This window comes from Diadema setosum, chromosome 5 (genome assembly GCF_964275005.1).
Source record: "Diadema setosum chromosome 5, eeDiaSeto1, whole genome shotgun sequence".
NCBI lineage: Eukaryota > Metazoa > Echinodermata > Echinoidea > Diadematoida > Diadematidae > Diadema > Diadema setosum.
The window spans coordinates 36,968,392-36,990,224 of record NC_092689.1 but is presented as its reverse complement, the minus strand read 5'-3'; the positions used below and the strand labels follow the sequence as shown (position 1 = coordinate 36,990,224).

The window sequence follows — 21,833 nt, the reverse complement described above, 5'->3', positions numbered from 1 at the left end:
AGATATGTCCAATATTTGCTACAGGGTCAGGCAATTCATCTGATCATCTCCACTGCATCCCATTCGTATCTCATCAGTTCAATGTGGCCGATTAGCCAATTTATCAACAGGCGGAGGTTTTGTCCTACTCTATTTTCAGTGCCATTTGTTAGAAAGAGGCATTAGATAGGGCATTCTGCCAGAGAAAATGTAATCAGGGCTGCACTCATCCTTACACTTTGGCCTACATATGAAGAATATTTGATGATATTTCACCTCTGGTTTTACATAACTTTAGTCCATTCATGTAACAGTCAACCCCTTCAGTGTGCTGTTGTTGTTTTGTATATTTCTTCTTTTGAGTCTCTCCCTGCTCCTTGAATACATCTCTCTTGAACGATCAAAAATATGCTCTTGTCAGCATCAGCATCAGCAGTGCTGGTCAGTGTAGGGAACAGCATCAGCAGTGCTAGTTAGAGTAGGGAACAACACCATTTCATGTCACTCATCTCACCTACACCAAATATTTTTTACAATTTCTTCTCTTTTATTTTTTTAACACCCAAGTAGTCACAATGGAATGATCATGTCACAAGCTTCCCTTTCTTTCTTTCTGAAAATGATGTAACAGGGAGAGAGATGGAATTTTTTCCCTTTTTTCTCTTTTTTCCCCTCCAATTTGAAACAATGCATTTAGCTGCCAGAGAGATAAATCGAGCCACTACCATGACTGACTGATTAGTCTTCACCAACTGTCATTGTGTGATAAAGGTCTGATTTGACAAATTAACGCTTCCTCTTTCATGAGGGAACAGATTGAATGACAGCAAGGTAACCCCACCGACTAATCAAATCTTGAATAATCACTATGTTTCACATGAGGAACTGGCTTTTAAGAAGAGACTATGCGCCCATTGCAAGTTTGTAAGAATGTTACATGTACCACCAGAAGAGAGGCATATCTTCCAGGAGATAGGATTTCAAATAGGACAGCAAGACTGCTTCAAGATTTCTTCCTACACATTGCTTACCCGTTTCATTCTCTCAGTACTATACTCCACACTATTTACAATCGAAGCTTTTACTGTCACTGGTACAGCATATACCAGTGTGCATATCCTCTCCCTGTAAAAGAAAAACACAAGGTGTGTGTGTGTGTGTGTGTGTTTGCTTTGTTTTGTTTTCTGTCAACCAATAGCAGTCAAAGGGCTTTTTCAAAGTTTTTTGCTAACATCCCGATATCTTTTTTCATTCATCATTATGAAGTCACTTCAACAACAGTCTTTGCTTTTCTTTCTTTGGCCTTGCGAAAACTACACGTGGCTGCTCGGCTACTTCCCGCTACGACTATGTCTTGGGCTAATGGTTCTATTCGTAGCACTGTATTCGGTAGAGCTTTTCTAGTACTTGCATCACATCTAATTTTGCATCTACTCATAATTGTGTATACATGCTCACACCAGTCTTGTGGAGATAGAACGACTTGTCTGCACACACTCCATGTTCAGATACTACACTAAAATACATACATACCAAAGTTTAGAAAAAAAAAATGAACACGACCAACAGTACCGATTTCAATCGCTGTTGATTGGACAGTTACAGGTGCACTCGTTGCGAGGTGCCGTAGAATTTACAAACGACAGCAAATTATTTCAAAGATGTCATTATTGCTATGTCTACACACTCATGTAAGGGTGGAAACGGATGGATTGATGTGGATTCTCTGCAGAGTTCAGTCACTTTACGTGTCGCGTGCGAATGAAGCTCGTAAAAACATCTCTACAGACAGAGCTCACTTCCCAGAGTTGCCTCTTTGCTTGAAGAACCAAGTAGATGACCTTTCTTCTAGATAAAAAGTGCTGCTTGGCATGCTACCCACATTTGTCTCTTGTTGAAGTTACACTCTTGTATGTTGCAAACACACTAGAGATTTTGTTTCAATAAGATATATCATACAAAATTTCATACAGAAATCTTTAAATTCAACACATACAGAAAATGCAATTTAATACACATATTTAGAACATTTACAATTCAAACCAAATCTTAAAAAGAAAAAAAAAAAGACCACATAAAACTGAATAAGTCTACTCTCCTTTGTTTATATCAAACTGAATTTTTCTCAACTCTAGATACAACATATACAACAGTCCTTGTACAGTCATGGCATCTGGAAGCACGTGAGTGCTAGGTGGTGAAAACACATGGAAACAACTGGATTCACAGTCTAGGTGGTTAACTGTTTGCAGTTAATCTTGTATTTACAATGTACACAGACGTAACATAAGTGCCACTTCTAGTGGCTCTCAACTAGTATACAAAACAGCTGTTTCATTAGAATTATTAGTCAAAGATAACTCTATTCTAATATTACTCCAATCTGTCTACATTTCTAAACTCTAGCTGAGAATCACACAGACTAATCTGTTTTGTTTCACTGATTCAATGTTGTGTAACTCGTGTCTTATCTGGAACAAGTCTAAACATTTCCTCACAAATACCACACTGGAAAAATACTAGCAACTATCTGATTAATGCTATTTGAATTTGTACAATTACTCGCTCTGATAATATCTTCTTTTTTTCTTTTTTTTTTTAACCCATTTGATCTTATCTCTCTTTCAAAGAGGCAAGATATATATTTCAGTAGAATAAAGATTTAAATGTAGACCATTTCCACAACTTAGCTATTGTGCAAGTATGGGATATATCCTCACATTGGCACACAATGAAAAAAACAACAACAACTGTATGAACCTGCACTGATATGTTAGGAACACTAATTGAGACAATGGTGTGAAAAGAAGTGGTTCCTTGTGAGATTTAGTCTTTTTTTTTTTTCTCCCCCTGCCATGGATTAATCCTTCAGCTATCTAATCACAAGCTGCGCAAGTTGTCAGGTTGGAATGTCTCGCACCGTGTGAATGTTGTTCATCTCGACATCACCCTCATCGCTCTCCCAAGGATGGCAAAGTATTTGTCTGCTAAACCCCATCCCTGCAAGCTACCCTACTAAAAACACCCGCAAATACACCGCAAAATACGCCAACGTGTACATAGCATGGCATCAGGAGCCAACATATGGACAGCTTATTTCAGGCAGGTAGAATCCATATTATATAGAAGGAAGAAAAAAAAAAAAAAAAAGAGAGCAACAATTGTGGCAATGGAGTTCAGTGGTCCATAGTCAACTGCAGATGGATAAAAATGTTGATACTTACAGAAATCCTACAAAAATATATCTTTACAGAGCTTCTTAACTTTGATAAGAAAAAAAAATCAATAAGAAGAAATTCTCCCAAATTCGTCACATACCAGTCAAAAAAATTATGTTCCACACTTAAGGAAGGAGTTTATACAACTGAAATAATTAATTGCAATGAATCTTACATATCCCTTATCGAACTTTTGAGATATCGTGTCCATAGAGCTATGTCCAAAACCCTGCACCTGGAAACATACTCATCCTGATCTAAAAATACTGTAGGGGGGATGTACAGAGAACAATTATTACTTGTACTAGGTGATCAGCCATTCCCTTTTCATAAAGTTCAGAGCTGTGCTTGTTGGAAAGAAAACACTCTAATCCTTTGGAAACACCTGGAACATTATTTCATGAGGCAACCTGTGCTCAAACCAGGATTGTGATCAATGTGGAAGTGATATTTGTCCTTGCTGTCATCGTAAGTCTGAAAGCTATCAAAAACAGTGTGGACACTCTGAAAACACTCCTCACTATTGTACAAAAAACTGATGAAAGGTAGTAGCTATTGACAGTGAAGAGCCCATTATTTGTTGTGTAAGACATCTCGCAATCATTATACACCTGGATCACACGTCTGTTGCATTCAGGTTAGGTGTTTCCTCCATGTGCAGTCATAGTCTACACATTACACAAGATTCTTGTGTATCTGGTGTAAAATCTATGAGGATTCCAGAACCTCATAGGGAAAGGTTCAAATGAGGACAAGCGAAATTGTTTAGATACACATGGAAAGAATTTGAAAATTGAAGGAGGGGGAGTGGCACAGAGGATATGACTTTTACAGATTTTCCCAACTTTATAAAAAGAAATCAGGTTGCACTGATATAAATAGAAGACTGACATTGCAAAAGTCAACAGTGCCACCTTTTATACTTCCGACTTTACATCCATCGATTATTACCCCGCATTCTTCAGGAATCGTCACGTTAGTGGACAATCTAATTAAATCAGGTCATATCACATCTGAACACTTCTTTCGTTTTGCACAAACAGCAAGCTGCACATCAACTCGAACGAGTGTTTCACAGGGCGGATCAAACTGCTCCCACATATTGGCTTGAGTTTGGAGAACTACGGCATGAATCCAGGAAGGGCCGCAAAGGGCCTCGATATCTGATCACACAACTACACTGCAAAGAGTATACACGAGTTTGAAGAAGCTTCGGCTTCTACACAGCCCACTGAGCAGAGAAGGACTGGTCAGCAAATGATTACAAATTTGCAGAGAAATATGAAAAAACTGTTCACACAACCTCAGATCCAGAAGTTTGTCCTTTTTAATTCTTTTTTTGTTCCTCCTCTCCATCACACAGGGAATGAATCCCAGGAGACTCAGTCAAGTGATAGTGATCCTGTTGATTCAGCTTTTCTTTTTTTTCCAACCACTATGGATTATATCCTAGAAGAAGGTGTCATTATCATTTCCTTTCAACAAGTTCCGAATGTGAGGAGGAGGAGGAGGAGGATGCAGGTGATGGTCATTTCACATCCCAGATCTCCTGGAGTAGGGGCGGGATCTTCTGGTCCTTGACCTTGAGTTGGAAGAGCAGCTCGGAATGGCTGTTGTTGAGGCTGCGCAGCTCTGTCAGCTTCATGAGGACCTTGGGCAGAAGGAGCACCTCATGAGGGCGCCGTAGCTTCAGGTACGAGCGCAGCATGTCCAGGTACGTCTCCTGCATCTGCTCCACGCGCTCCCGTTCGTTGATCGCTGGCCGGTCTGCACAGAAGTAAAAAGAAGAATGACTTATCAGCATCTGACATCTGTGTCACATAAAATCCATGGACCCGAACAATACAGGACACAGTCCTGACCTAGCAAAAAACTGACAGGGTGAATACTTCATTTGTTTTGGATATGAGACTCTGTCATGAATGTAACAGAGAATTTTTTGTTTATTTTTTTTTTCTATGTAAACTCTCAACTGTTTGCAATAGCATATTAAAGAAATGATTCAATATGAAGACTAGTAACACACATTTACAGCCTGAAGATACTTCATCCTTCCTTACAATGGTATTTCACATATTAATTTCAGCCAGGTGTTCATGCCACTAACCCTCAAGCAGAAGGTGACCAGTAGGTCCCAGTCTCACTGTATTCACAATTCCCATTGGTAAAACCGAATGAATCAAACACAATCTCCAGTTCACATAGACTACAACAAATCCTTGTCTTGAAATTCTTCCATTCAGGTGTTTTTATTGCAACTGATTGAATGATTATTTACGTCGATGTAAGGCAATTTGTCAATCTGTTGCAATAAATCCTTGTCTGATATTGAAATAACAAGATCTTACATAAGTACCTACGTATTTTGTATCAATGCCTATCACCACGGAACCATACGCAAACCAAGTTTGCAAGAGTGATGACAAACAATGTACCTGGTGATAATATCGTGATCGCCATGAGGAGAATGAACTCGGCGTAGTCTAGCTCCAGCTCCGACATGCTCTTGGCAAAGTTGTACATCGGGTCCACCAGATCCCCGATGCCTCCCTCTAGGAGCTGCTTCCGCGTGTACGGCTTCTCGTTGCCGAACATGATGGCGTCCAGCTCCTTGTCGTAGCGCAGAGCCACCCGGAGCATGATGACCTCGATGGCTGAACCCTGGTCGTGGTGTTAAGACAAAAAGTTGGTGTGTTCAATAAGTTATTTTTTGGTGGCATTGTCGATGAGGATGACAGGAGCGTATGTGACCGCCCAAGTCAAAACCCACAAAAAGTTGCAGATTAGGATTCTCTGTAAGTGAACAAAATAAGACACTTGGGTTGACCAGCTCCAAATAAGTTTGTCTTACCTTGGAGAGTAATATTTTCTCTACCTACTGTCAAAATCTGGCGGCTTAAACCAAAATAGAAATTGAGATATGAGCAGGTTTTCTGGACCATCTTTTTTGGACAGGGACTGCTTTTGGTGGAAACAGAATACATGTCATGTACCACATTTTTCATTGAAACTTCTGCACAGCATGCCTGAGTGATCCTACTCTTTAAATCAGTTTTTTTCTCCCTTTTCCGTGAAACTGCACCTCCTAACTCTTTTTTTAATTCAACCACTTTTTGAATAGATTAGGATGGTCCAATCTGAACAAATTATAGAGAAATGACTTTAAGAGCTTGCTCTTTTAACCTATGTAGAAAAGGGAAATTCATTTTAGCCCACTTTTTGTGGGTTTTAGCTGGGTGACAGTAGCAGAGTCGGGACAGCAGATAATGGTGATGCTTACAATGTACATATGGTCATTTTTTCTAAATCCATCAAAAAGGAGGAAGGGAAAAGAAAGTTTAGACTTGCACTATAAACATTAATTAATAGTCAATGCAGACATTGGATGTTGCATGCATAATGACAGCATTCAAGGAGAGCATATATTATGCTGAATTCTGATTAATTGCAAGCCAGCTGCCTAATCCTCTACAACTTGAAACAAAATGGCCGCAAAAAAATATATAGAATCATCCTTTTAGAGTTCTTTGAAGGAAATACATGTGTTAAAATGATAGAAGTCTTATGATACAGAGCATCCTTCCATAGTGTTAAGAAGTACATCAACTATTTTTCCCCCTACCACAGCTTGTGATGCATCTGGCCTGATTTATATCTTTACATGCCCCAAGAAGTCCAAAGGTTATTGACCCTGCTTTACACTTAACACATTAATGTGCTTCGACAGTGCAGTACAGCCTTGTTTAAATTTGCTGTTCAAATCCTCCTGTTCTATACAGGTTTTCTTTCTTTGTCACCTGCACAAGACTTCAAGGGACTATGGTCAGTGCAGCTGACCCTTGGGGACAAAGAATCAACTCCTGGGGGGAACATGTGTGTAAGCCAACCAGAGCAGACACAACATGGGGATTAACTAGGATTATCGAGGTATCACCACTAACAGGACTGACAGTTACAATAAAAAAATTGTAGGTAGAATGTGAAGAGAAGAGAGTAGGCTTGGCACAAAAAAAGGTCACTGGTAGTACATGGGTGCACAGATACCTTTCCCTAACGAATTTAATCCTATTTTAAACCTTTTGACACTTTTTTTTTTAAAACTTTAACAGCACACTGTAAATTAACCTACAAATACACACTATGAGATGAGCTACACAGAGAGGTCACAGATAAAATCTTTTAAAGGGAAACTACCCAGAAAAAAAAATATACATCTCTGTCCTTCTCAGAGGGTGTCATTATATGAAGTTGTGTGGAACAGGATTAATGTGTCTGTTAATGGCTCTTTTCATGTCATCCTTCAGCCGCAGGCCTGGTTTGAGTGCACTCTGGAATAAAAATGGCCAGGTCCAAGCAGCCAGTTCAATTCAAAGAGATTTGTCTGGGTCTGTACCAATGGGCTGTGGTTAGGCTTGTTCTTGGCTTGAAATGAGCTATAATCAAGGTGGATCATTTGAAGCCCTGATCCAGAGACATGGCAGGGTCAAAGATAGCACAAATGCCAGGAGACTATGTTTAGGCGAGATATCCAGCCTGTCTTCTTCAGAGGTGATTTTCTACACTTGTCACCTGTATGACTGCTTGTCTGCACTGACAGTTGAAATGATTTTGCTGTAAAGAAGGTGTGAGGACATCCTAACATGACCAATCTTCGCAATGTCAATAACTGATCAAAGTTGAAACTAGAAAAGCACTGGAAAAGCACTAGAAAAGCACAGACCTCCGCCAAGCAGCCCATTTCTACCCATACACGCACACTGAAAATTGCTCAATTTCACAAAATAGAAGCCTTTCGTTTATGTCATCAGCTTCCAACTACGCGGTCACCTCGCCCGAGCACAGCATATGTTTAGAGCATATATGCAAACCTCACATATGCGCAGCTTGAACTTCTCAGTTCATTGACCCTTTCTGCAAAAAGATTGAAAAAAAATCCTTCAAAAATCAATAAAACTTCCCGAATCACTACCAAATGTTAATCATCTCTTTTTTGTGTCATTATAAACTTTTCTTGCAAGTATCATTCAAATCCGTTCACAGCTTTTTGAGTTATTTTGCAAACAGACAGACAAACCAATATCGATGAAAACATAACCTCCTGCCTTGGCGGAGGTAATTATGCTGAGACTGGTTACAGTCTTCAAAAAGGGGTGCTGAAAGTAGTCCGTAAGTGGGTGATGGAAGTGGGACTCACCTTTAAGAGGAGTATCTGATCCTCTCTAGACAGGGTGAGAAATCCCGGTATGTGCTTGCTGAACTCGACAATCAGCTGGATGGTGAGTATCGTCAGCTCGGTGATGTGGGCGAACCTCAGGTGGAGGGCGTCGGTGTCCTCTTCGTTGTCCTCTGCCGATGCACTGTCGGCCTGGTCCCCCTTTCCGTTGAAGGGAACCGGCATCAACTGCAATGAAAGGTGACAGATCACTTTACTACAGCTGAGGCTCACTATGTATTCTTTTTAAAATGTCATATTTTAGTGCAATGCCCACCACAACATCAAAACCTGCAATCATCAGAAAACCTTCTGGCACATGAGGTTGTTACAAAATGACAACAAATCAGCGGGCATGTGAAGGGCAATCTTTCTCATTGACTGCTTGGAATATTGATCATTGCTCATGATCTAAAACAAAAAGAAATCTTTGCTGATATACTTTTTTTTCAATTAATTTTCTTTTTCTGACCCCTGCGCTGCAGAAAACACAATCTCTGCACTCTGTAAATTGTGTGTGATGTAATTCACACACCTTACATAAAAATGCACATACAATAAGTCTTCTTACTTCCACGTCTATAAACCCCCCTCCCCCCCCCCCAAAAAAAAAAAAACACAACAAAACCTGATAATAGTTCTCCTTCCATTTCTTGTCGAATTGCTTTGTCTGCGGTAACATTATGCTGCAAGGGTCTGAATCAAGACTATGTCATACATGTGGCGAGCGAGGCAGCTAGTACATGATCACAGAGATGGGAATATGGCACCTGATTAAAATCAATGGTACTTCTGTCTCAGTTTTCTTCCCTGTGTCTGCCTCGGGGGGTAGGTACAACACTAATCTATTCAAAATAAGATCCTTAAACCTAATTTCAAAACAAAGTGATAGAATCCACAGCGGTCTGAGGAAATGGTGGAGGACTTTTGTCTAAACCCAAAAAAAAAAAAAAAAAAAAAAAAAAAACCTTTTAACCCGTTGAGGACAAGTCCCTAGTATACTCGGGCAAGTGTCTATGGGAAATGAGTGTTGTAGCAAAATCAGCCCGTCCTCAATGAGTTAAACTTCAGTGCAAATTTAGGGATCTATTTGCAAACTGGTAAGAGTAGCAAAAAAGGTTTGCCACCAACTTTATGATATCTGTGAGGCACACAGCTCAAATGCAGTGCATGCTGTATTGTATGGTAATCTCATCCTTTGTGTTCTCATCATTTGGATTCAGTAGGAATTGCAAACAAAACTAACTTTGAACAACATCTGTGAACTTTTCAGCGATACAACCAGTGGAGAACCATGTGTTTTGTTTTTGGTGTATTGCAGTGTCTTTTTTCAGAATGTGGGTCACTGTGAGTCCCTGCCTGTAACAGCCACTTACCCCTGGGAGAGGATGGGTCGGGTCGTATATATCAGATGCTTGCACCTGCTTGGACCCATTACTGTGCTGAGGATGTCCTTCCCGCCATGGCTGCAATTCAAAAAACAAGAAGAAGAAGAAGAAGAAGAAGATTAACATTAGTGAAAAAGCTGCACAGGGCAGTTTACTGGATACAGTTAACTTTTGGCACTTTTACACAGAGACAGAATCTATCAATGTGCTGTAGAAAGGAGATTATGCATTGATAATCTCATTACAGAATATGATTTTCATACTTCCCTAAATACATATGTTCTATTGCAACATTCCTTACAACGTATAAATGCTGTACTTTTCAAGAACTATGACATTTTTATGTGAAATACAGTCAAGTGGAACTTTTAATTGGAGGGGAATGGGTACGTGGAACAGGGTTGCTGATATTAAAGTTGGGAGTAATTGCTCAGTTTATGTAACACATGAAGTCACAATATCTGTCTTCAGAAACTTCCAATAGAATTAGATGATAAACTGATAGTCAAATTGTGATAACCTCCCTCTGCTCAAATACTTCAAAAGGATTTACAGTTGATTCTTCTGTTTTTTTTTTTTTTTTTTTTTTTTTTTAATGCTTCTTATGAGTAATGGCCATGTCTTTGGGGTATAATCCAGTGACAATATAAACTGCCTGGCTGGCCATCTGAGGCTATCCCTCTGCTACAATAAATAAAGCAGTTAAACCTTGCCATATTAGCCCTTTGCTCCAACAAACCTGTTGACAACAATCAGGACCAAGTACAACAATAACAACAACCAACACTGGCCTTTCATTCAAACCTTACTTGGTGGTGCTCGTCTTCGTTTTATTCTAAACTATTCTTCCACGACACACATACCCCCCTGATACACAAGCGTGCCCCTCCCCTCACCCCCCCCCCCCCCCCCCTTTGGCTCTGATCTAAAGGTTTCCATAACTTTCTTTACCACTTTACTCCCAGACTGGTCTTCAATTAATTCAAAATTATTTTTCCATGACACTCACAATTACCCCCCTGCCCCAAACCTTCCCCCATTTAGGGTCAGATCTGCCAGTTTCCACAACTCTCTTTCACCACTTTACTTGGTGGTGCTGGTCTTCCATTTTTTCCAAATCATTCTTCCATGGCACACACACAAACACACACACACACACACAAAAGTGTGCTCCTGGCACCCCCCTTTTATTCCCCTTTGGCTCTGATCGGATGGTTTCGACATTTTTCTTTTTCCACCTTACCTGTAAGTTGGTCTTCCACTCATTCTAAATAATTCTTCCATGACAGGCACACAAACACAGAGGTGTGTTGCTGCCCCCCCCCCCCCCCCTGCCCTATTTTGGGTCTGATCTGATGGTTTCCACCACTTTCTTTTACAACTTTAATACTTGGTGGTGCTGGTTTTCGATTTATTCGAAATTACTCTTCCATGACTCGCACAAATATGCACACAGGGTGTGCCTCCATGTCCCCCTCCCCCTTCTCCCACTTTGGCTCTGATCTGAAGGATTCCACAACATTCTTGTACCACTTTACTAGTACTTGGAGGTGCTGGGCTTCCATTTCTTCCAAATTATTCTTCAATAACACGCACACACAAGTGTGCCCCCACTGCACTCTCCCCTCCCTTCCCCTTCTTCCATTTTGGCTCTGATCTGAAGCTTTCTGCAACTTTCTTTTACCTTATTACTTGCTGGTGCTGGTCTTTTAGTTTAATCCAAATTATTCTTCCAAGATACACACACAGAAACAAACGGGTGCACCCACAACCTTCCCCCCATTTTGAGTCTCATCCGGTAGTTTTTAGAGCTCACCGTAACCCTCTTCATGTCCTCTGGGCCGGGAATCTCTAGCTCCTTGTGGATGCAGACAAGGTTCTCGATGACCTCCCTCTGCTCGTCGGTCAGCAGCGGGATGGACTCCTCCTCGCTCTGCTGCGGGCTCTGCTCGTCCTGCTGCTGCTTCTTCTTCATCATCTTCCTCTGCCGCTTCGACTTGCACTGTTCCTCTGTCAGCAAACCTACATGTCAATACAATGCATAAAACAACATGTAAGTACTTTCTTCTCACTTTCTCTTGAAAACTTTTTTTTTTTTTTTTTTTTTACTACGGGGAGGGGAGGAATCATATATCTTGGCTTGTCTATTTTTGCCCTCTGTACTTTTGTGATTATTTCACCTGACATCAGGATATCAAAATTTTATACATGGAGTCTTTGATGGATCTTGAGATGACCTCACCTCCTAGAGTAATTCACAAATTTTACAAGCTATGCTTTTCTTGTGAATTCCTCTTTTCCATGTAGAGTTATAGATTAAGAATGTATTGCTTACTTGTTTATCTATCCAAACCAGAGTTGATATCATTATAAAATTTTCATTCATGTTTTCTTGAAACGTATGGGATTCAGTTCCTTTAAATATTATGTACTCATGTAAGCGTTATATATTATACTTTGTATTACTTTATATGGAAATAAAATCATTTTGAATTGAATTGAATTAAATTGAAGGTGGCTACCTGGCATTTTGATTGGTTCAGCAGCACATTTCACAGAGTACACTTACACAGCACTTTAGGCTGAAATATGTACAAATGCCATTTTGCCTCAATTAACCTTCCCATATAAAACATACACTCGTGGATAGTGCTATTGAAGCAGCAAATATCAGTGTGTAATATAGTATCTCTTTCCTGTCTAAAAAGCTATGAGACAAGCAAACACACTTGAATTGCCACCACTACCCCCCCCCCCCTAAAAAAAAAGAAGAATGGAAAACAACCATAGCCATACATGAATGACTTTTTGAAAAATCAACTACTGTAACATTCCGAGAATTTTCCCTGTCAGACACGATTACGCACTTTCGACCCTTTCTTTGTTTGGTTCTATTTACTTTAATAACCAGACAGAAAAAAAAAACCCACACACACACACACACTTGAAAAGGATATCAAAGCAAATGGTCTGAACAGATTCCAAAAAATGTTGGCAAGTCATGAGCAAACTTACACTCTGCCAGCATTCCGACCTCTCTGCACTTTCTTAGCCTGCATTCCTGGCATTTTCTCCTCATGTACATGTCCATCTCGCAGTTTCCTCCTCGCGTGCATTTATACTGTGCATTCTTTGTGATGCTTCTCCTGAAGAAACCTGCAAGACACAAGGAAAGGGGGAAATAATACCGGATGAGAGGAATATCTCATTCCAAGATCAAGAGTGATGGACCTGTACATAAGAGGTATGGGTGGGAAGGGAACGATAGGTAATTATGTATGGGTGGGGTGGTTTTTTTTTTTTCTTTTAGTTTATAGTAGTACATGGTAGTTTACGGGGATGATTTTTATTTTAGATAAAATACACTTCCACATCATTTTTCTTTGGTAATTGCTCTACTATTGCCATTTTATTTGTTATGAAAATGTATTATTCAATTGTTATTTTTTCAAAGGAAATATTCTTTGAAATTTGTACAGTAATACCAAAGTGACTTGATGTTTCTTGTATCATTTGAATGGAAGTGAATGAATATCATTAAAACAAAACAAAAAAATCATATGCCTCGACTGAATATGAGATGCTAAATGAACAAAGCAAACTTGCATTTGTCCATGACACTGAAAGTGGCGGTAATCTCATGACGGTGTGAAAGAGGAATTGTATAGTTAGCAATTCACACGATCTTGGAAGTATCTATATATAAATAATTCATGATATGCTAAGCTTTATCCCACGAGGATTTAGGCATGACAGCCTAAGCACATTATCACGGAAGTAACTTGCCATAATTGCAACTACCATGGTAACAGCAGAAAAAAATCTAATGTCAAGGCTCATTGTCAGTTGCAAAATAACGTTCGATTCAAGTAGATTGCTGTTATGTAAATGTTAAGCATTCAAACAAACAAAGTCTTACACAAAATGAAAGAACAAAATCACCTCATTCGATTTAAAACAATCTTTTAGATTTAGACATCATGTTTTGACTCATTTTTGTTTAAATCAAAATGATCTTATTGTGTCACTTATGAAGGTCAGAACTGTCCAGTGCAACAGTTACTAGAACATCAGATTGCTATAGTATACATGTAAAAAAAAAACAAAAAAACAAAGCACTTGAATAGAATATCACAGGTACTCATCTCTTCGCAAATGCTATACCATGATGTAAATCATCAAAGCTATCCATAGAAAAAAACTATGAAGGGATTCAAGCAGCATGATACATGTTTATTTTCCATGTAAGAAACATGGATCTGATGATTTCTAATTCCATTGTTATACTTACTTTTCTGTCAAACTTGAAAATTATGCATTGCTGTTATTTGTTATTCTGCTGGTATCTAAATACCGGTACTAATTTAATCTTACTAAGTGATGATCCAAACAGCATTATGTATTTCATACAAGTTGATAAAACAATATGAGTTGTGTAATATATGCTTTGTATTTTGTTTCACTCTTTTGTTGGATGGACATATTAAAGGTAGGGGATACCTTTTACAGACCTCCCAAAATGCAGCAAAACATTAAATATTATGAACCTCAGGGGACTTGTTTAGGCTGCTGAGAAATTTGGAAGTCAACAGTTATCTACAATTTGAATAATGCACAAAACTCAACTACTCAGTAGTTCTGTGTGTCAGCCACATTTTTAAGCCTTTTTGTTGCAATCTTCTGTATTTTTTATCTATAAACACAAATCTAAAAGTATAAGAGCTGATGTAATACGATATAGAGTGTGTGGCAAGAATGTATATAGAAACGTTTGTAAGTTTTGATGAACTTTCTTCACAAAATATACATGATGGACACACATGCAGTGCATGGGTCTGCAAAGGTAGCCTGGTAATGTACTGGAATTTACGGTGAGCCCCGAAAAGAATTCAATTCAAAATCTAATGGTCAATAAAAATGTACTAAATGTTACCTTCCACTTTCAATACTTTATGGGAGTTTCTAAAATGATACTCTCTTCAACATACCACTGTATTTATACAACTCTTCATTTGAGGCATGCAAATGGGATTCCCTACCTTTAAAGATAATAAAAAGTTTTGGTACCTCAAAAGTGTCCTTGAATTTCCTTGTCTTAGTTTGTGTTTCAGGTTAAAGTACCTTTCATATAACTAACACTGTGAGACTTACTCGCCCCAAAGTGCTCTCATGTCTTAGTAATCATGCAATTAACTGCGATCAGCAGCCCCATACGCATAGCGACCAGCAGTCCCATACGCATAGCGTAATCGGGCTTCGCATTGTAGCATTCAGGATCATGACAGATTTAGTATCGCAGGGTAAATGTCAACTTAAAATCCCATAAATTCTTCAATTTGAAGACTTACCAATTCAGTTGAAGTATTGAAAACAGGCTTCGGGCAACGTTTGGTTCTGCCTATAGTCCCTTTTTGTTCGAATTGATGACTGAATGTGACTCAGTCGACAGGACCTTAGGAGAGCTACATACAGTACACTGAATACTACAGCCAGTGCATGCGAACACATCACATGCACACAAATTTCAAATCCATGAACGGATAAGATGTTTGTGTGCGCATGCGCTGGCCATGGTATCCAGTGTATGTAGCTCTCCCAAGGTCCTCTCGACCGAGTCACATTCAGTCATCAATTCGAACAGAAAGGGACTATTGGCAGAACCAAACGTTGATCGAAGCCTGTTTTCAATACTTCAACTTAATTGGTAAGTCTTCAAATCGAAGAAATTTTTGGATTTTAAGTTGACATTTACCCGCGATACTAATTCTGTCATGATCCTGAATGCTACAATGCGAAGCCCCATTACGCTATGCGTATGGGGCTGCTGGTCGCAGTTAGCTATGCGTACAATGGGCTGCACGCTGCTGGTCGCAGTCAGTGGTTTCGTACAATATTTATCGACGCTGTACAGCGTCGGCTCTGGTACGAAACCATTATTGCATGATTGCTAAGACATGAGAGCACTTTGGGGCGAGTAATTCTCACAGACAACGTACTTTAACCTGAAACACAAACCAAGACAAGGAAATTCAGGGAAGCTTTTGAGGTACCAAAACTTTTTATTATCTTTAAAATGGGAACTGATGAATTGAATTGAATTGAAGGGAAGTTGAAAGGTATCATTTACGACATTTCTGTACTAAGGACAAAAGCTGGCAGACTTCAATATCCTGGACTTATCTATAACATACATGTATGTCCCCAATTTAGGCATAGAGGGAAGGAACTAGGAACATTTCCACATTCTAGGAGATAACAGGTACGACACCTGCATCTTCCAGATTGACTCTAAAGCAAGAGGGCACATCTATCTCAGACGATTTCTTGCAACTACACAAACTGGTATCTGTGCCACTCCCAAAAGCTGAGGTTGCAAGTTTCCAGCACCCCTGGCCACCACAACATCCCTTGACACCACAGGTATACACAGGACTTAAAATACCAGGAAGAATGTCCCTTTCATAGGATTTGGTGCCAACCTACAGCACACCTTAACGGTAGTAGTTTAACACTATTATCAAGACTATTTCAAAGCTGAACTGGGCAAGATATCAGCAGGACTCTCAAAGCTATATAATGCTACATTTTAAGGCCCCGTATCTCATTTTTGCATCTTAAAAATGACAGGTACACCATTTTACATTAGGACTTTGAAGCATAAGGAACCAGGATATTCAAATATCCTTGCTCTTTTTCACATTTTCTCAAAAAAAAAAAAATGGGAGTGGGAGTAGAAGACCTACAATTTGTATTTGTAACATCTCATCATGCAACAGTTGTCCCCAAAAAAAACTCAAGAACGCACAGGAGTTGCTTCGCTCTGCCGCCTGCACATCCCCTTTTCATCAGCAGACTTGTTCAACCCGAACGATGATTTCCTGCATGTTGGCCAAAGTTTGCTGCCTTTCACTCACCTTTACATCCCTCACAGCTGAGGGCATTATAGTGGAACCCTGAGGCCCGGTCTCCACACACTAGACAAAGTTCGACCTCCATGCGGGGCGCCGGCCCCTTCCGCTTCTTCACGGCCGTCGGACCTATTCCGCTCATGCTCCCCTCGGACGATATCGACTGCGGCGACGACTGCTCCTTCATCGTGAGCGAAGGTATGGTGGAGGTGGAGGAGGGGGAGACGAGGGAAGGGGACTGGGTGTAGGGAGGGCCCGTGGACTGCGGCAACATCTCGTAGCCGGTGTCTGGTGGCTCAGACTTGATCTGCAGAGATTGCGTGGCTGGATCTGTGTGGGAAGACAATAGATGATAAAAGTGCAGTGACTACCAAACAGTGATGGACTACATGTCTAGTTTCAATCACCTAACATTTCTGCTCTTGTTTCACGCAGATTACAAAAACACACTGACTCATTTTTCAAACGAGAATCGAAAGGGGATCTTTACACCAATATGAGAGCACGCACTTGAAAGTTCGTGCTCACTTTTAGTAAGAATTTTCTTATTTGCACTCAAACATCTCTGCCATTTCCTTGGAGCCTGCCAATATCAACACCAGATTGAATTTCTGTCTGATTCTTGGGTGGTGAGAAGTATCAAGTTGCTGCCACATGATTCCACAACAAATTTGTGGTAGAGAACACATTGAATCCACAGCCATCAGCATCACTGAGTTGGATACTCCAAAAGTGGATATTTTTGTGCGACTAATTTTTCGCGCTCGGCCGGGTAAAAGAGAGTTTAGTGTGTTTTTAATTCTGTGGATTCAAAACATCAACTACTATAACATATGGCCAGCAAAATATTTGTGTGCTTATATTTTTACGCTCATTTCTAGTTGCGCGAAATGCACGAAAATTTCAGCACCACAAAAATTTCCACTTTTACAGTATTTGATCATTTTAAAGGTCCAGTTTACCTTTGGGAGCAGTGATTGAAAAAAAAAAAATTAAGATATCACATTTAATGCATATGTAGTTTTGTTGTATTGCAAAAATCCTACCATATAAAATTTTTGCAATAAAGCTTTAAGTATAAGGAGATATCAGTGTTTTTCTTAATAAACCATAACTGTAGACGGTTTAGTCTGGAAACATTTTTATTATCATTATTGTTCACATTTTGTGTATTTAGCAATACTTAGCATCAATTATACGTATTCAGTTTTTTACAGTGGTTGTTTCTATCCCTAACTCACATTTTAGAACTATTTTAAAGCACTGATGATGGGTTTTTGTTTCATCTGCAAATGGTAAATTATGCCTTTAACTGTCGAGGTAAATCTAGAATACCTTTATATTGACAAAAAACATGCACATACAAGAGACAATATGAAAATGGTCCAAAGGGCTACATAGACATGAAATTCATGAAGTAGGACATGTTAATTTTTATCAAAATTTTTCTTGTTGCAGAAGGAAAATGTTGGGGAAGAAGATTTCATGCTGTTCATGGTCCTGTCTATCGAAATGTGATCAATGCACAATGTGCACCATGAGTTGAAATCATGTCAAATTAGCCTCCCCTAGTGCTGCCTGGATAAATGGCAAATCATATGAACCACATCTCAATACACTGCCCAAATCATGCCTGCTTTGGAATGTAAAACACACCCTTTGGAGAATTAATGTGTGTACATGTCTGTGGCAACACACACATATGGTATTCCTGCCTATACAATGGTGCCAGAAATATTCTCAACCCCCCCCCCCCCTCACCAACGCAGGCATTTCAATCACACAGCTGGAATAATGAGAGTGCCTCTGAAGAGAAAAAGTCTTTCATAGTTATATTGCCATGGCAATGGATAGCAATTGCTCTCTTCACAGCTTTTAATATCAACTGTCTTCATTGTCTCCATGTTTTGGTAGATATGCACAATATATCTCAATAATTTTGTTCCTTTTCTGTTTTTTTTAACAATGCTGCTAAAAGGAGTACAAACTTTCTTCAAATGTTGTGTGGACGGAATGCCTGATTTATCATTCATTAGCACTGGCCTTCATTAAAACATTGTTTCCAATTTTATTATGGTAATCTCTGTAGTCCCAACATATTGCACAATAAGCTCCAGAAAGGAATGGGGCTGGCCAATAGAGGGGAACAACTTAATCCGGTGTGTATTCAAACTGTGTGTGGAGAAAGAAACAAAAGGGCATCTCCTCCGACAAACAAGAACTCACAGTGTACTTCCCAAAGTGGTGGCAAAGCATGTGGCTTCTCGGTCTGAACAACCAAGTAGCAGTTTTTTTTTAAGGGACACCCAGAAAGTGGGACAGATACCAGAACACATCTGCACACAGTCCAATTACAAAACAGAGGCACATGATATTGCATGACTCCCCATGGTTGCAGGTGCTGAGACGCATTCCTTGAAATCAACAAGTGAACTGGAACAATTTTTTCCCTTCCCAATTTGTTTTTAAAAAAGCCTTACTTACAACTGCATTTCACATCCGTACTGGCAAAGAGGGAGAATTAACACTCCCACACACTTTAAGATGAGAACAATACGTATTAAAGCACAGCAGCCTATCCGTTGAATTTGCCGTATGGCTAGACATTCTGCCCAGGTTATTCTACCCAGAATATAAGAGAAGGATTAGGCAAGAAAAAGAGTATGGAAAGCTAACATTGATATTCTTGAATACTCCTTACAAAATTGTTTAATGAAATGACCTTGAAGTGATTTGCAGCACTCCAGTGATGCCGAATGCATGCTGAACTACAATGTACGTGCAAACTTTATGAGCCCAATGTTATGCAGTCCTCTGCTCCCCCTGCTCCCCCTGCTCCCCCCCCCCCCACACCTACGCAAAGATGGCTTCCCTGCATGCCATGATCACTTGAGCAAAAGTATTCGATTCAAGACGCCAGCTCACAAAGAAAGAGCTGACAATGAGGAACTAGAGGCTCTACAAGCCCCACTGTAGCTCATCAGTTTTAATTCTCTCAGTTAGAGGTATTCACGTGTAGACACTCCCACTCTCCCCCCCCCCCTTTTTTTTAACCCTCTGGATGCTACCACCCTTTATTTTTTCCTCTGCTGCATATCACAAGGTAAAGCACATGATCTATTGTTATTTTGGTACAAAGCAGACCACAATTTTCTTCAAATATCAATGTGAGAAGTGAATGAAATAGAACTAAGCATTTGCAGGGAGAAGACACACATGTTGAGAATGAGAACAATGCCTTGGAATGTCTTTATTTGAAACTGGATGATTTTGACAGAAAGCACAGGTGGGAATGTTTATGAAACAATTCAACTTTTTTTGTTTTTTTAACAGGACATCTAGCCTAATAGTTGCACACACACAAAATAAACAATCAGCACTACTTTTTTTTTCCCTTGGGGGGGGGGGGGGGGGGTTAATGGTGGAGACTGAGTAAACTTTGTAAAAACAAACCTAAAATGTGAATAGTAACTTAACACTAGTTTCCATGTCAGCAGTTTTTATTACATATGAGTCTCTACCAACTTTTGCAATTTCTGTTTATCATTACATTTAACGTAACTATCAGAGTACAATGCAGTATTAGTAGTAGTAGTATCATTATCATTATTTTAATACAAATGTGTGATTATTCCTATCATTATCATTACTATTATGATTATATCATGCCATCATCATCATTATGATGGTCTCCTGTAATTCTGTTACATCCAGAGTTGCTTAATTTTTCCCTGAATGACAGATATACGGGATGCTATGTTTGCATAAATATATGCACAAAATAATGCCTGTTTGTTTTCATTTTGCATTGTGTTAGAAAAAATGTTGGATATCTGAATTAATCATTTATCTGTTTTAACTGTCAGATTCAAAATTATACTGCGCTCAATTAGTTCGTTCAATTGACTTTGTATTTCATTTATGCATGAAAAAGAAATTCAGAAATAAAATAAAATCATATCAATCAAAATCATCAGTATACAACATAACCAGTATATTAGACATGCTCTATTTTGTGATACATACAACAGCATTTACAAAGCATGGGAGCATGAAATTTAACTCTATTGTTACAATGTATGCTCTGTTTCATGCTATTCCTGATTTTGCTTACAGTAAGAATAAATTTGCATGACACTCCCAACTCAAATCAGCATATTAGTCCTGATCAAAGTCCTGAAGAAAAAAAAAATTGCAGAGAATACTGGTATATACTCACAGATAAATACATGCACAGTGAAAGTAGCTGTCAATTGGTATATATCATTATGCTATGATACAAGATGTGCAGTATATTATCGTTTAGTTCATAGCCATTCCTTTTGATACCTGTTCTTAGTTTTTTAAGTTTTTTAAAGTTTTGTTTTGTTTTGTTTTGTTTTGTTTTGTTTTGTTTTGTTTTTTTAAACCAGTTATCCATCTACTGAATATACCATATACATGTGCATTTGTATTTTGCAGGGCTTTTATTTTTGCTTATTTCATGAGTCAGGTGCTATCTGTCATTCCAAAACATTAACACTTTTTCAAAAATTATTAATTCTGATTCCGACAGGAATGCGACAGGGATTTGTACACCATCTATCCATCTCATTTCTGTACTGAAAATATATGTTTTATAATCTATAGTTGTACATATACTCGTGTACTTACACACACATTCATAAACATGCATTATACAGTTACAATGTATGTACAGTTACTTTGATTTGTGTGTAGTGAAATGTTGGATATCAAATATAAAACCAAATGCAGTATCTGTTGTGATACTGGGTGAGTTGCAAAGTGCTAAATTTGTATGACAGCTCTAGTTTGATAATTTTGTGCTGACAGAGAGAATATTTTTCAGTACAATCTGACTCTGTTTTGAATGGTTTCCCAAGGCAATATAAAGAAAATACTATTTATCATGGAAATATCAAATTCATCACAAGTTCACAATTCTGCTAAAGAAAAAAAAAAGAACACACACACACACACACACACACAAAAAAAAAAAGCCTGACCCTCTACATAAAATCTGACAGGGCTCAATAAACTTCAGCTGCTTCATGAACAAAGAGATAGACCTATCTGTGTGTTGACACACCCATCCAGCCTTAAGATAGCATTTCAGTGATGTGATCAC

At 39.0% G+C, this 21,833-nt stretch overlaps 1 protein-coding gene across 1 annotated transcript in view; it reads right to left on the bottom strand.

Moving 5' to 3' along the window:
• Positions 1-1,957: 1,957 nt before the first annotated feature.
• LOC140228696 (oxysterols receptor LXR-alpha-like) overlaps positions 1,958-21,833 on the bottom strand; it is a 193,310-nt gene continuing 173,434 nt past the window's right edge. The window contains exons 3-9 of the mRNA XM_072308965.1: positions 16,712-17,035; positions 12,813-12,953; positions 11,614-11,819; positions 9,786-9,875; positions 8,392-8,598; positions 5,633-5,858; positions 1,958-4,964 (exon numbers count right to left, since the gene is read on the bottom strand). Coding sequence (XP_072165066.1) covers positions 4,726-4,964; positions 5,633-5,858; positions 8,392-8,598; positions 9,786-9,875; positions 11,614-11,819; positions 12,813-12,953; positions 16,712-17,035 — 1,433 coding nt within the window. The 3' untranslated portion in view covers positions 1,958-4,725. The remainder of the gene's footprint in view (positions 4,965-5,632; positions 5,859-8,391; positions 8,599-9,785; positions 9,876-11,613; positions 11,820-12,812; positions 12,954-16,711; positions 17,036-21,833) is intronic.